The sequence below is a fragment of the Cuculus canorus genome, chromosome 3 (genome assembly GCF_017976375.1).
Source record: "Cuculus canorus isolate bCucCan1 chromosome 3, bCucCan1.pri, whole genome shotgun sequence".
In the NCBI taxonomy this organism is placed as follows: domain Eukaryota; kingdom Metazoa; phylum Chordata; class Aves; order Cuculiformes; family Cuculidae; genus Cuculus; species Cuculus canorus.
The window spans coordinates 50861561-50878628 of record NC_071403.1 but is presented as its reverse complement, the minus strand read 5'-3'; the positions used below and the strand labels follow the sequence as shown (position 1 = coordinate 50878628).

The 17068-nt window shown below is 36.7% G+C and overlaps 1 protein-coding gene across 1 annotated transcript in view; it reads left to right on the top strand.

Annotated features, from left to right (window-relative positions):
• Positions 1 to 17068, top strand: part of ESR1 (estrogen receptor 1) — a 173129-nt gene that overhangs the window by 47645 nt on the left and 108416 nt on the right. Inside the window, 1 exon segment of the mRNA XM_054062231.1 lies at positions 8207 to 8711. Coding sequence (XP_053918206.1) covers positions 8207 to 8711 — 505 coding nt within the window.

Genomic DNA, 17068 nt, shown 5'->3' with positions numbered 1-17068 from the left:
AAAAAATTGGAAGGGATATCAAAATGCTGTCTAGTCCAAACACCTGCTCAAAGAAGGTATTTTTAGATCAGATTGCTCGGGGACTTCTCTGTCTGAGTCTTGTACTCAAAGCAGAGACTCATCCTCAACGAACAGTGAGTTCTCAACATTTCTGGACAGCCTGTTCCAGTATTTGACCATTGTCTTGGTAAAAATTTATATTTTATATTTAACTGGACTTTCCAGTCCAACTTGTGTCCTGTTGCCTCTTGTACCATTGCGGCACATCTCCAGGCAGAGTTTGGCTCTATTTTCTGTGTTCTCCAGTCAGATAGTTGTAGACAGCAGACCTTCCCAAGATATTTTTTCCTACAACTTGAGCAGATCTTGCTACCTCAGGCTGTCCTTGTATATCCTGACTGGCTTGGGGTCTCTGAACTTGCTTCTTGTATAGGGAGATCCGAACAGGAGCGATGGTAGTGGGTCACATTGATAGGCTTAATCTAAGGCCTTTTCCGTAAGTGTGGAGATTACAAAATGGCCAAGCATTTGGATTTCTCTTCCATTCTTCATCTGCTAGCAGATGTGTCTTTTGAAAAAAAATAGACTTGGACCTTGTTTAGGTATCAGTTGCAGTGTAACTTGAAACTACAGCAAGAGATGTGAAAAAAGTAGTCATGATGCATGTAGTATTTGAGAGAAGAGAGCTGAGAGAGTTTATCTGAGGAGAACGTCATCATGCATATTTTGCATGCCCATGGGTGCACTTGCACAAGAGCACTTGCATGCACATGTTTAAACTTGAAGTCTGAAGGGCTCTTGTTGCTCGATACACAGCCAAGCATTTAGCAGGAAAACGAGCCTTGAGAAATAATACTGTGAGTGAGGCCAATTAATTATGAAATATGACTGATTAGCAAATGGAACTGATATCCATGGGGCACACCTGCTGAAACAATGGAAGTCCCTGGTAGAAGGACAAAGGCAGGAAGTAGAAAAATGTTCATGTGTGTTCCACATGCTCTGCAATACTTCCACATCAAAAAGGTGATTTTTTTGACTAATCCTGATATCTGGAAGATATTTTTTCCACATAGATTCCTGTATTACTAGCATTCAAATTGGCCCGTGTAGTTCAATGGAGGTACAAACTATCTTAAGTGATCTGAAGAACTGTGTTATGCTAATAGTACTTACCAGTTCAAGAATTTACTCTTTTATAGGGATGTTGTACTGGGGTGTGTGCCAGCTAGCCTGAAATCACCCCAGGGTACTTTAAGGTTAATCTAAATAAAGAATTTACAAATGTGGAATACAAATATCAGAGTTACAAATTTATAATTGTATCTGAGAGGTTTCTTCATGTTGTCTTCTAATTCAGATACACGCTAAATCCATGTCTGAAGTGTCAGTTCTTATGCAAAGCTTATGCTCTTGGGTTGAAGAAGCAGTTTTTCAGATACAAGTCCCTCCCTCTACCCCCACCATTCCCACATCTCTCCTCCAGCATATCCTTTTCCTAGATTTAAGGAGTTGTTTCAATACTTGTTCCCTCAAACTATCCTCTGGCAACTAGAAATAAGTTGCACAACATTTGTCTTATATGGTGGGCCAATGCTGAAATGTGTTCAGCTTTTGTGCCTCGAATCTCATAAACAAAACTAGTCAATTTTGTTAATATCACCATCTAAATGGTGACTAAGCAGGTGACTAATTCCTGGGCTATTTCTGGGAGCCCAGACTGGGTAATATTTGATCATTTAGAAGATGCCTTACCCTTAATGGTCTCAATAGATAAAAAGCTGTCTTCTGAAGACTTCCAAAATTTTCTTGCTAGCTGTTTTCAGAATGGTAACTCATGGTGTTCAGTCGCTTCATTCACTTTGTCTTTGATATGACCACAATAACCGAATATGGACATTGGATACTAAGCTCCAGTTTTGGACTTTAGAGCCCATTCTTGTTTTCAGATGAAGATAGATCTATGAGAAATGGTCTGTTAAGATGTTTTGTTTGTGAGTAAGCAAGGAATGCTTCTTAATTTTAAATCATGGTATTATTGCTTTTCTACTAGTGAGCATCTTTTATGACAAGTGGTTGACCTTTTGTGTAGAAAAGCAGAGATGTATCTTTTTTTTCTCCTGTTTTTTCTCCTCTGTGGAAACATCTGCTAACCCAATGAAACATTGATATTTGCTAACGTCTTTTGAGCTTGTCCAGAGTACTCAGGTATTTTGGCCCATTTTATGTATGTAGTAAGTACGTTATTCTGTATGAGTTGGGCACAATTAATTACTCTTATCCTCTCCCATCTTTCTTAAGTACAAAAAAAGCTGAAGAAATGTCCAATCTAGTTATATTACAGCATGTCTTTTACTCCTTTATGACAGGGTACATTTCTACATGTTCTTTTCTAATGCGGAATTGAAAAGGCAGATGGTGCCCCACTTTAGCATCAGGAAATTCAGTCTCTACATCTGGGGACTGAAATTTGGTATTATAACTGACACAATAATCTGCATTTAAGACCAGACTCTTACTCTGCCCCAGAAGACTAATGAAAGGGGAAAACTTTATCTATGTTTGTCTGGATAGCAACATGCCATTCCCTCTTTTGGCAAGTTTTGTGCCCGGTCTGTTCAGGACTAGGATCAGAGAGAGTGGGCTCAGTCAGGAAAAGCTGTTAGAAATCTTAACTCTTAAAAACTTGCAATTTTTCAAGTTTTGAAAAACTGGCCCCATGTGAATGGAGTTTCAGAAGAATAACAAAAGACCTTTTTGTGACACACAATTCCATCTCCTTGCCAGATTCAAAGTTCCTCCTCCAAACCTCTCATTTGCTACAGCAGAAAGGATTTCTTGTTTCAAAAAAAGGTTTCTAGAAATCTTTAAGGAATGAAAAGCAAAAAATTTCTCTCCAATTGGCTCAGATACTTCCAAATTTTTTTCTCAGAGCTCATCACTGACATGTAAAATTTCCACCTGAGCGGCTAAAATTTGATAGTATCATAAATAGCTGTAAACAAAGTAAACAAATTTAAAGCAAAACATGTTAACAAAACATGAGGCTGACATGTCAGCCTAACTTTTCTCTTGATTACACATATACTTTTGAAGCATGTAATAGATCTTTTCACACAAAGTACAGGTAAAAGTGAAGGTATATTTTAATGTTGTAAATTAAGAAACATATATATTGAATAATTTTATTCCACAGTTCTCTGTTTGGAATAAGAGAATACTTACTATTTTAAGTAAATACTCTTAAATTCTTTACTTTCATTTGTTATGTGAAAACAGAAGCTTCTCAGCCTAAAACATAAATTTCAAATAAAAATATCTTTGGTCCAGCTTTTTAGTGGCTAGATTAATTAGTTATTTGGGGGTGAAGGGACAAAAATGTATGCATCTTTATACCGACTTATAAAACTTTAAATGTTAAAAACTTCTGATAACAAGGTGAAGCCCTTCTCTCTTCTAAGAGCTAAGAAATTTTTAAGCATAACTCTTGCTTTGCATTGTGCTATCAAGAGCTTTAATTTTTTTTTCAGAGATTTATAAAGCAGTGGGGTAGATGGTGCTGTTCTCCAGCTGTCTGTCTTAAGGAGTTTCCTCACTGAACTACACACAACATAGTTTCTCTGTAATGTTACTGTGGAATCTTGGAAAAACATAATGTTCCTTCTGTTATGTGCAATAGATTCTTCTTTAATTGCAGCAGCTAAAAAAAGCTTCTATCTTTATAGCTGTGGAACCAAAACGACAAAGTTTATGGTCTCTTACTGTCAGCAGGTTTCTGGAAAATTTATAGTATATGTTCTAAGTTTACCATTTCTTGTTGGAATACTTACTAAAGCTAGTGCTGAAAAAAGCCCACTACAGGATTGAGAGATTCGCTGTCTTTAAAGATTGCTATAATTTGAATAGTCTTTGTGCCGTGTTTTTGCTTTCATCTTCTTCCCCTCAAACTGCTATTTTATCTTGTCCAGAATCGGGAGTCTGTTCAGGCTTTTTCTTCCTCCTTTTCTTTTTATTTTTTTCTCCCTATAAAATGAACTTATCTTTCGTCATTCCCTTTCTGGCTTCTAGGACTTAGTTTACAGAAAATTGCTGATGGCACTGGAAATCCCCAAACCTTCTTTTGGTTTAGAAAAAGTAGAGTAATAATTTGTAAATCTTTTTCCATTTTGCTGGTGCCACATTGTTTGCAAGCAGTGGAAGGAAATTACTTTACCTGTGTCTCTCTCTCTCTCTTTTTTTTTTTTTTTTTTTTTTTAAGTTACATTCCAGTTTTGATGAGAAAATACGTCCATGCTGTCTGTTACGAAAAAAATTCTGAATTTGTTTCATTACCCTCCTGTTTGTAGCTGGTAAGGTTGGTCTGGTGGTCCAACTGAGCCAAAGTGCATTATGCACAACTCGGCTAGTTTAATCTGATCACTCTTGTTGTTTGTCAACAACAAAAAGACAGAAATATAAGAACTAGAAAGAAACTGTTCATCAATAAATTGAAATGAAGAGAAATTGCCCTTAGAAACTAATGTCTAAATATTATGCATCTCTAGATGATGTTAATTTAACCACAGGACCAAAGAAATGTGATTTAGTTTTAATGTTTTACTACATTTGGCATTTTTTTTGGTGTAACTTGTCACATATCCATAAAACTAGATGGATGAAAACCAGCATTAATATTATTTGTATATTCCCAAACTTCAGAAATGCAGCAAGAACCCTATCTATACTTGATATAAATTTAGCAGGTCGTCAGACTTTGTAGAACCAGCTTCCCTCTGTTTTTTAATGGTGTATGATTGGGTAGGCAACTTTCTCCTCTAGCATGTGTTTGGTAACTCCAAAACAATATTAGGCCTTTATTTAGGTGAGAGAAATACAAAGGACAGCTTGTTTTGCAGTTGAATACACATTCATGGAGAAATTCCCAAATCTGAAAAGATAGATTTCCTATTGACTAAGCATTATTTTAATGCATCTGCCTAGCACTAGAAATGAAGATGTTGCAGCCAATTAGTGTTGTTATCTTCTCTATTTCGTTACTACATATGACTTCTAAAAATACACAGTGAATGAAGCAAGACATTCTGCATGTGATGTGCATATTTTTAAAGACATACGTGAAATGGGACTCAGTGAAACCAAGTTTTTGCATAAACTTCATGTCCGGTTGTAAAAACTAGCCAGTATTATTGCTACATCCTGTACATATTTCTACATTGTCATAATGTGTAAAATCTGACATCTAATAGACCAGAGAGATTAAACTGGGTGATGGAGTAATTCCTGGCCTTTAAGTACAAAGACTATGTTTTAAAAACATAAATCTTTTGTTCTGGAAGTTGAGACCACAAGCAGACAGATCTAATGCCATCTCTAAAGTAGGTGGAATTTGCTACGTGTTGATTTGGAGCAAGCAGGATAGTCATCACCATGTAGGAGAAGAAAAATACCTCCCTCTGATAATCTGCTCAATTTCACAGCTTTTTTTTTTTTGTATCTAAAAATCCCACATATAGTATGGAGAATCAAAAATTGTTTCTATGTAGTATACACAAATAAAAAAATCAGCTTCTTCCTGGTGTTGCGTTTGACTAAACCCCATGCCTTACACTTGCTATTCTTACACAGGATAACTGAGTCAAACATTACAAGATGCTCTCACAGGCATTGCCAGCCAGCCCTTAAGACCTTGGTGGCCCTCACATCCCAGATGTGTACCACTGTGTGCTGCAGGGATACTGCAGCTGTCTGTTGTTGAGCCCTTTTAGGGCGCAGAACTGTAACTTTCTACACTGGCTTGTGGAAAGCTTCTCAAAGCGTCCCAAATTTAAATGGTATGGAGTAGATGTGATGGTGCTTTTATTTAGCTCTAAGGTGTGTTTTAATGCTGCTTGCATATGGTGGAAATTTAAACTATTTGTCTCTCGGAAAACAGCCAACCCTCCCAAAATAATTAATGACGATTTTAAAAACTGCATGTAGGGAACACTGGGGTTGCAGAAGACTAACTCAGAAGTCACCTTTCTGTATGCACACTTTCATCTTCTACATAGCTATTATGCTGAAGCATTTCATTGCATGTCAATATAGTAATTTTAAAACAGTGTACACATTGGAAAATGCTTTAAATACAAAATTAAAGTCCATTTTGTAGCACCCTGTAGAAGCAAGTACTTCTTGTGGCAGGCAGATTCACATTAATTCTCAGATTTTATAGTTTAATATAAGATAATGCTTTTTCTATGTATTCTAGAAGCACAAAATGAAATCTGTAAGTGACCGACCTTAAACTCTTAACTGCCATTCATTTCAGTCTGTGTAGCCCAGCAGACTGGCTGCTGAGAGTTATGCTTGCTTTCTCTTTTTTGAGTCTCTGCAGATGCATGTTCTCCCACTCTACGCAAACATGCACACACTGTCTTTTTTTCTCTCATACCATCTGGCATATTTTCAGAATAACTCTTCGAAGACTTTCTGAACTGCTGGGTATGATTGTCTGATTATTATTTTTTTAAGTGGGAACACGTTTAGTCCAGTATTATTTAAACAAGCTTATCTCTTTGATCAAAGTCTACAACCTGAAATTTGAACAGGGTAGGGAGGGTGGCTGGTGGGTGAGGAAATCTATCAAGTACATATCTATGTGTGTGCTGCTGTTTTAGGTGCGTACCTGCAGAGGTACAAATGTGTATTGCTTCAGAATAATCTTGCACATGTAAATAACTTCAGCTATTTTAGTAGAAGTTCTAAACACACGGTGTTATTACTGAAATAAAATCATTTGTAGTAAACTTTTCTCGAAGCTATTAGTGACCTACATATTCAGTTTTTCAGTTTCTTGGGTTTTTTGAATTTGAGTTCAATAGCTGTGGAGTTATTTACGTACAGCGTACACTTTGCTGTTATTCAAAGCATACTAATTTCAGCCCATATATTAATGCATTCAGGGTTGGCATTAACCTATTTCATTTCACTGACTGAACCACAGACCACAGCAATAAAGCTAGAGGGCTTGTGACAGTGTCTGGAGGTTTTAATTTAGCTGATTCAGGATAACTGGTTTGTGCAAAGTTAAAATTAAATAGAACAAGATTGCAAGATGAAGAATGCATGCTACACCTTTTCATTATGTTCTATCTGTTCCCCTTTTCTTTCCCTAAATATAACTTCAAGAACCATTTATTTTAAAGCCAGTCCCATTTGATTATTTAATTATTTTAGATTAATTTATTTTTATTTCAAAATTCATGTTTATTGAGCTTTTGTTCACAGGACTAGGAAAGAGAATTTCCTGTATTTTATGTGTCATGCAACCAAATAGTTTTTTCCTAACTTTCAGGATCTTCCTGTGGCAAAGTCTGAACGATGCTTTGTTTCATCATTTTACAGCCTTAAAAGAAGCAGACAAAATTTCCTAGGTTAATCCGAAGATTTTCCTCACTTTTTATTGTTACTCTTACACTCTAAAAATTTCAAGTTGCTGTTACTGATAAAAGTGCATTGCAAACCTTTCTTCTATGTGGATAGCATTACACCCTTTAATTAGCTTAACTAGTTTTTTAAAGTGAGGCTCATTGCACAGACATACACACAGAGATGCACGTGCTTACACACATGCATTCTGCTTTGCCCTATCTCAGTTACAGCATAGTCCTACCCAGGGTCATTACAATGTACACTTTACATATTTCTAGCAAAAATGAAAATGAATCAAACAGGAGGAGAGATAAGCACAGATAGATTGGAGCCTGCTAAGGAAATAAAAGGCAGTAATCTGCCTGACCACTGGACTACTCTTCCTGGTTGGTTTTCAGTGTTCTTTCCCGTTAGTCACTGCGGAGCGCTTGCTACCCTGAAGTAAAAAATTAAATGACTAGTAAGAATGTAGTAACATTTAGTGGGACAATTATTTGGTATAACTCCAAAAGTAATTGTTTCTGAAATGATGTTTAAACCAATGTCGGCACAAGGCAAGATTTCTTGGCTCACAGCCAGCACCTTGTACTGCATATTAGCACAGATGAGGAGTTCCTAAAAGTTAGAGAGAGGGAGAGGGAGGGAGGGAGGGAGAGAGAGAATATGCATTTCCAGTGCTCACTCTGCATTTGTTTGTATCCTCCTCCTTGCTGAGATTAGAGGCGTACCTGTGTAGTGCTGCTTTATTATGATTTCTGCTGAGCCTCAGTATAGGTTCTGGTATTTTTTTTAGGTGGACTGCCAGCTGCCGATCTCGCTGTTGACAGTAAAAGCAGATATGTTCCTTGGTCACTGGCATTAGCACTGACCATGACCCTTCACACCAAAACCTCTGGAGTTACCCTGCTGCACCAGATTCAAGGCACTGAACTGGAGACACTGAGCAGACCTCAGCTGAAGATTCCCCTGGAAAGATCGCTCAGCGACATGTATGTGGAGAGCAACAAGACAGGAGTTTTTAACTACCCAGAAGGGGCCACGTATGATTTCGGTACTACAGCTCCAGTGTACAGCTCTACTACTCTCACTTATGCCCCTACTTCTGAATCTTTTGGGTCCAGCAGTCTGGCAGGATTTCATTCACTGAACAATGTCCCACCAAGCCCAGTGGTGTTCTTGCAAACGGCGCCTCAGCTATCACCCTTCATCCATCATCACAGCCAACAGGTACCCTACTACCTTGAAAATGAACAGGGAAACTTTGGCATGAGGGAAACTGCTCCTCCAGCCTTCTACAGGTAAATGATATATATATATATATTTTTTCTTCTTCTTAAGCCAGCAGAACGGAGAAAATTAGAATGTGAAAATCTGTTTGCTCTGTTTTTTGTATGTATGTGTAAAAGATCGTGGGATGTAGTTGAATTAGCCACAGTATCTAGACCACAAAAAAACCCCTGTAGAGTAAAACAAAACTAATTCACAGCTCATTGTGACTGTAAACTGTAAATTTTCAAAACTGTACACAAATGAGAAACAAATTGGACAATGTTTCCTGGGAAAATGTGACATCATAGTTGATTAAAGAATGGCAAATGACCTCTCTGCACTAGTATATTAAAATTACTCTCTGAAGCATTCAAAAAAGAATTCCACTACCACACATTTCAGATGCTAGTGGTTGTTTGTTCAGCTCTTAACTGGTAGTAAGAGTGTTTTTCTCCTCTGGCTTCCTTTACAATGCGAGAAGTGGTTTATATAGGAAGTAGTTCAGATGCACAATATCCTTCCTAATGAAACTGTTAGAGCTGACTCAGTGACAGTATTTCAGTCAGTAACCACCTTCATGAGCTATCCTACGAGCTGTGTACATATTAACCTGCATTATTCACTGTAAGGGTACATGTATGAACCATAAATCTGGCATGCTACATTTAAAAAGACAAGGTTTTTGGTGTTTTTTGTGATTTTATCTCGGAATAGAAAGATGATTTTGTTTTGTGTTTTTTTTTTCTTTTGGTCTGGAAAAGAAGGATAAAGATATCTTTGAAGGAGATTGGGGAGATAATTTCCTTTGGTTTAAATATTTATTGCCAATTGAGAAAACATTTATGTAATTTCTGAAGAAAGTGGTAGAAACTGATAAAATTGTGGCTTCCAAAAAAATACATTAATACACACTAATAGGCATACTGTTAAAGTCTATTCAGTGTTAATAGCGTAGTTTTACATCAGCTTATTATACTGGGCTGCAGTGTACCAATTTGAATACTTAGGTGTATTTTTTTTCCCTAAACTTTATCTGTATCTGTTAATTTGGAAGATACAGGTGATTTTGCTAGAAATGGAATGACTCTGAAAAAATAAAAGCAAGTTATTCTTTCCCTCTCGAGGGTCAGACCCCGACAGATTTATTTGCACAATATAATATGTTGGTGGAAACAGTAACATGTGTTCTTAAAGACAGTCTAACTCAGCCTGAATAAGAATCTGGTAGCAGAATCTGGTCCAAAAAAACAGATGATGTGATTGCACTTTTCGCAAATGATTGATCAGTTTTGGGGAGCAGATGGAATAAAACCTGATGAAATGATGGATAATCGTTATGACAGTTTGACAGTTTGACAGCTTGATCTATTAACTGAATTAGTTCAAACAAAATGTGTTTTAGTGCAACTAAATACAATAGCACTAGGAAGTGTGAATATATGTCAGAGCCTAAAGATCGTGAGGGATTACCAGTGACTTGAGAATGAAACTGCCTCTTGCGTTCAAGTCTGTTGTTTTTTGTTTTTTTTTTAAATGAACGTCTAGTGCAAACCTATGGTGCAAAATGTATAAGTGATCTTAGATATGTGAACAATGGAGTGTTGAGTTTCTGAAGTTGAAATACGCAGTTGAAAATATACTATAATCAGAGTATTTTACCTCAGGAGGATTAAAAACCAAGATTCACCTGAAAGTAGAAGATGAACTGTGGAAATAATGTCCTTTAATTTTTAAACAGTGAAGTGAGGTTCAACACTTCCAAATAAAATCAATATATACTTTTTTAGTTTAATTAGTGGAGCAAACATGTAAGGCCAGTGCTGGATTCCTCATTTCCTGACATTTCTGATCAAGGAAGGGTGTCTCCCCTGGAGATGTGTTTTAGCCATATGTAATTGATGGGGCATCAATTAGGTCAGTTTACGATCCTGGATATTCAGGGAGTTTATCTGTGTACAGTGTTATGCAGATGATTTACTAGCCCCTTCCAGCCATAATTCCAGCCACAATTCTGCATCTTACGCAGTAATAAGTAATGTGTATCAAAGTGCTTGTTGTGCTTATCTTTTGTTAACAGGCATAGTACTGTTGGAATGAAATTGATAAAAGCATTGCTTTTTTTTTCTTTACAGTTTTGTAAGATGATATTTACAAAGTTACAATCATCACAACATTAAATATTAGGTCTTTATTATTGTGTTTTGACACAAATCCAATTACCAATAGTCTGTGAAAATAATTTGAATACATGTTCAGTTTCTGGGAAATAATTGAATATCTACTCACGGGGTTTAAGAAGAAAATATTTTAAAAAATTGCAATGCATTAATTTCCAGTTTAATTTATTCATTTGGCTAATCTCATCAATTTCAGCTGAATTATGGGAGAAAAGACATAATTGGGCAGTGTAATTTGGCAATGAATAAATTGATGCTGGAGATTAGAAGATGTCTAACTACCAAGATGATTGAGTTTCTGGAACAACCTACCAGTAGGACTGATAAAGGAAAAAATTCTCAAACCAGAAGACCTAACAAAATTTAAAATGAACCATGATCAGTTTACGATATGGCTGCCTGATGCTATAATAAGTAATGTAACCTAAGACCCAGAAAGACTCCTCTGCAGTTCTTATTTACCTTCCTCTATAGCTGAATTGTGCTATTTTCTTGTAAGATTGAAATCTTTTCATTGTGTCATACTATTATGCTATGGATTTGAGATGCAAATTAGGCATTCTGTGATACAAGTGGCTAGGACAATAAATAAACTTTATAGGTTGGAACTGAAATTATATTCTAATAGTATTCAGACAAAATGTCAAATATCATCAGCCACAAAAGCAAAAACTTACCGTATGTAGTAAGGGAAATGTCTAATATAATCTGATTTTATTAATAAGTATTCCAAATTGTGCTGAGAACAGCCACATATATAGCAACATGTGAATTAATTCTGAAGTTACATATTTTTCTCTAAAACTGGGTTTTCTTTTCCAAAAGCCTTTGTCTCTTATTGCAGCATAATGACAGACTTCTATATCTAGCTGAAGAATATCCTACATAGAGAAAAGAATGATTTTGTAAAGTATACAAAAAAATACCAATCTCCTCTTTTCTGCAGTTTCTAAACCATGAGACATTGGAATCTGAGAAGAGGCTTAATTAATTCAAATTGTGCTGTCTCTAACTTGGCCCCTTTTATGTCTGACCTTGTGGCTGTTTTTATAGGGAACCAAGCTAAAATACCTTTCTCTTATCTTACAGTGTCAGTATCTTCCAGTAAAAGAAGGAGAAGGCATAGCACTAGTTATGTTTTTAATTCTCTTCAGATGTAACATTTTATTTTCTCACATGGTGCTAGTTATATTTTTAGCTCTCTTCAAATGTAACGTATCTTATTTTCTTGATCACTTTTAAGGTAGTTTTTTTTTTATTAAATGATCACTAGGAATTTATTGTCACAGAAAATCTTGTACTTGTGGATATGAGGGTAAGCTAACTGAAAGATTAGTTTTGTTCTTAACTATTAAATTTGAGTTCTGGCCGTTTCTGGTTATTTGCTTGTGTTTTTGGGTATTTTTTTTTCATCCAGGGAAAACACAAGAAACCTTTCAGTAGCTGATTTACTTCAGTAAATTCCTGTAAGCAACAGTAAAGATGAATCCTTTTTCTTCTGCCAGTGTCTGATATTCCAATGTCATCCCACTGAGTTTGTGCTTCTCAGATCTGAAGTAAAGTCATGCCTGTATTGTAGCCTGCACTTACTGCTGTTTTCTAATTTGGCAAAAGCCCATGTAAAATTGGACTGCATCTACCAGTTACATGACAACTGAGTTGTCTGTCAGTTCGTAGTGAGTGACCGAAGCAGTGTAAATCAGCATAGAAACAGAATGAAAAAATCCATTGCTCCCTCACTTTTAGTATCTACCTTGGAAGTATCTTCTACTACCTCAGGCTCTGGGTTTAGGCTTATATAATAAAGTGTGTATTTAGCTTTAGTCCCAATTATCATACTGAAATTGGCACTGAAAAGTTTTAAACCTGCCGTTCCAATCAGTATGGTCACGGCTTTGATTTTTAATGCTTATTAAATTTCAGAAATACTACAAATGTAGATCAGTCCCTCTTCTGCTGTAATTCATAAATTCATCAGTCTGAAAAAGTTACTTAACATAACATGTATTTTTTTACCTTGCTTGATTCATAATGAATCTTTCTAGTTGTTCATGTAGAGTTTAAAATTAAAAGAATGTTAGAATAAATGCAAAGTTAAAATACAAATACATAATTTTCTTTTCTTTTCTTTTCTTTTCTTTTCTTTTCTTTTCTTTTCTTTTCTTTTCTTTTCTTTTCTTTTCTTTTCTTTTCTTTTCTTTTCTTTTCTTTTCTTTTCTTTTCTTTTCTTTTCTTTTCTTTTCTTTTCTTTTCTTTTCGTATGAGGTATTCCGTAACACGAAGGAGGACAGTGCAGTGTAGTGTTTTGGTTTTGTTTTGTTTTGTTTATTTTTTCTCTAAAGCATCAATCTGTTCTGAGATTCTCTCTTGAATAGATTGAGTGTTCAGGTAGTTTCTTGAACACTAGGAGTGTTCCTGTTTTCAGAGCTTGTAATATCTGGTGCAATAGGTGACTATAATGAAAGAGACAGGAGAATGTGGAATTATGCTATCTCATGTAAATTATGTAAAGTTAAGCCTGTTAAATGTTCTAAGATACTCACACATTACGATTATGAGATACTTGTAGAAACCAACTTCCCTGTTTTAGCAGCTTTTCTTAGAGAATGGGCTGATGTGAATCCTGCTGCAAGTGCACTTGCACCATGAAGTCACCAGCCCATATATTGTTGAGGAACATGTGTTCTTAGCCCCCTTGAGCTCCTGAATAAAGGCAGGCAGTGTTGCTAAGCAGTGAAGAAGCTGTTATACTTCTCCATTATCCTCCTTTCTGTCAAGGCAGGGAGATGGATCCCACTTGCTCTCTCTGACCTTCCTTTTCAAAGCTTTTTTCTTCTTGAAGATGACTTTCCTCACTTCAGTAGATGTATTTTTTTACATAAACCACAGACCCAGGAAGTGCTGCAGATACCAAGACCTTTCCACATGAATTTAAAACGTGTGTCTAAAAATGTGGCTGTTCAAGCCTGTGTGGCTGGAGTTCACCTGATTAAAGGTAGACACTAAGGTCTCCATTCACTTTTCCACTCTTTAGCTGTCTGGAGCCGTTTGAGAAGGTCATAAAGTCAGATGGAGCTGAAAGATGTGACACAGGATCTAAGGTGTAGCTATACTTTTTTGGAGTAGGAGGTGGGTGTCAGTGAGGGTCATCACCTGGAACAGTTCTAATTGCACGTGGCATTGACAACAGCATCAGGCCTCCACAACTACTCCCTTCTTAGTCTACGGAGAGATAGAGACAAAGAAGCACTGTGAACACACACACACACACAGAGTACATGAGGCTCTAAAAGTGCAAGTTTGTCTTTCTATGCTATAAAAGATGGCTGAAGTGACTCTTTCTGGTACAGACATCTACTGGATGAGGATGGGTACCAAGTGGTGTTCAAAGTCATATGAAATTAATCCTGCCCATATGTATATCATTTATAAGGAGTCAAAGCAGTCACTATCTGTAATCTCCCTTCAGATAGACACTGCAGTGTGTTTCTTGAGAGGAAGATGGGAAATCAACTCTGTGTCATTGGCCTTGATCACTCGCTCTGAGGCCATTGAGACAACAAACACTGCGGGCCATATCTGCTCTGATAGGGAAAACATTAGTTGCTGGCACCAGTTCCTTCAGCAATTGCAAAGGGAACACCAAATGCCAGCATTTTTTATTAAACCAACAAGAAAAGCTGACCAGAGCTAAGGCATAACTCCAAATGAATGCAGAGAAGAGTCCTGCAACTGAAGTGCATCCACTTCTAACAAATTGAGATATCCGTAATTTTGGTAATTTGATGTTGTTGACAGTGAAACACTGAAAGTAATCATGAGCTCTCTAGCCTGTCTGCAGGGAGTTTTCTGTTATCTGTTCAGGCATCAGAACTGATATTAGAGTGGTGATGCTGTCCTTCAACATTCTAATTTAAAATGTTGCTTTCATTGCATTCATTAGAGGGACTGTTAGCAAACATTGCTCTATAGAGAGAAGTCACATCTGAGGTTGTACATTATCCCTATGTATTTGGGTGGCCTTTCCAATGAACTGCAAAAAGTCATAACTTATCACAGCTCATTAGGAACCCTGAACAATGTGACACTGGGCAAGGCAAGTAATTTCTGCTTTTCTGCCAAGCTCATATTCCAGAGGCTGGGAGGTTTCTTACATCATCTGACTCAAGATATTTCTTCTGCTGCAAGCAGATGAAGATGTGAGATACTATCCCAGATTTAACCTACCACATCCTTGCAGTGATCCCTGTTAGAGGCAAGAAGATCATAAATCTACAGGATAATCTTCCTTAAACAAAGTATTGATAACAATATTGGATCTGGGAGTGATCTGGGCATTTTATTTTAACATTTTATTAGAGAAAGGAAATATGGTCCTAAACCAGCATGGATCTTAAATATGGCTGTCCTAAACATAAATCCTGTTTGACAGATGTATATAACAATTGTAGCAGTCTTCCAACCATTGCAGTGACAGTTTTAACTAATGGCACAGCAGCCAGCGTCTATATAAAAGAAGATGCTCTGCTTTTCCTCACTGCATGGAAGCCATTAGTAAAAGTGAAAAATAACAGTAAAAGTTGAAAGTCAGAAGTAACTAAGAAGACTTCTATAGCAAGCAGCTGATGACTAACAGTGAACAGCCATGCATGTAACCACTTTATGTCCGATGGGTGGAATTTCAGTCTACAATGACGGTTCAAGAGCACAAACCACCTCAAATTAGACAACATGGGGTGGAATATGTTGCATTCGGTGCTACTGTCTCTCAACACTGTCAGCTCTCAAAACTTACCTCCCAGAACCCAGGCAGCAGCATCTATGTAGAGTAACAGTTGAATGCCACAGGGAGAGGACTCCTCTCCCTTCAAGGATCACACACTGTTGAGCATCTAAGCAGCACTGGGCTGCATTTAATGCTCATGCATTTCACTTCCCATTCATAAACTATGTGAGGGAGCAGTGTATCTTTCCATCTGGATCACCGTGTCCAAATCAGAAAACTGCTTTTAACTGATTTTCTAGGGAAAAGCTGCGTGTCTCCTTTGAAGATTTTTTTCAGTGTCTCATCAATCTGCAGTGCAAATATCCAATTTGTTTCCCACTTCCAATCTTCCCACCTTCTTATTTTATTACTTGCTATTACGCAGAAACACTGCTTTGATTGCTTCAGCCTACTTGTGCACTGATTTGTGCTGCTAAGATGCAATGACGGAAAACTATCTAGGTTGCTACAAAGGGGGCATCAAAGTTAAGAAGAAAGTTGAAGGGATATTTACTGCAACACAGGAAAATGGGAGATGCTGTGCAGAAAGCAGGAGCTGCAGAAGAATATGTAGCATAAAATTTAGGGACCCAAATCCTAAATCCTTTAGAATCATAAATCACAAGACAGGGAGCAATATGATATGATTTTCGGGTAGCCACAGCTGTATTTTTCACATATAGCCCAGTTAAAAATGGAATATATATTATGCACTGCTTTCTTTCTACTTTATTTTCTTTTATTTTTTCACTTTAAATATAATTCCAGATTGTGAGACAAGATCTATTAATCCATGCAGCCATTTAAAATGTTCCAGGTTTTGGAAACTTACTTTTTATCCCCCTTCAAGTTAATCTGTAAACAAATGGAAGCTTAGAAGGTGTTAACTCTAAAAATCATTCTTTAATTTTGCTATTGAAGACAAGTGCTCTAAAATCTCAGCTTTGGCATAGATAAAATGTCACATAATACCTTGTCATCTGTGTTTTCAATTTATAAAGCTAGTAAGCACACTTAAGACATTTGTTTCGCTGAGCTATCTTGATCAACACGTATCTAGTTATTAATTGGTACCTTGTATCAGCTGGTGTCTAAAGGAAATTAATTCAAATAAGTGTTCCCTGCTTTGGTTATTAGTTACAACTTGAATTTGATACTAAGATCTTTGTTTCATATTACGTTATCACAGAATCCTTGTATCCAAGAAACTGTAGCGGTGGGGAGAAATACTATTATTGAGAGTGTGTGCCAAATCTAGATATGTTTAGGGGGCTAATATGTCAAAGAACAGCATTGTCTATTTGCTTCCATTCTGCAGTAAAACGATACTCCTCCTTCAGCCAAACTGATAAACACAAGCAAGGTGAAATTTGTATGTTGGCAACATATAAGCCTCTGTAGTACATTTATTACCTTACAATAGTTTTGAATGGTTTGGATTATA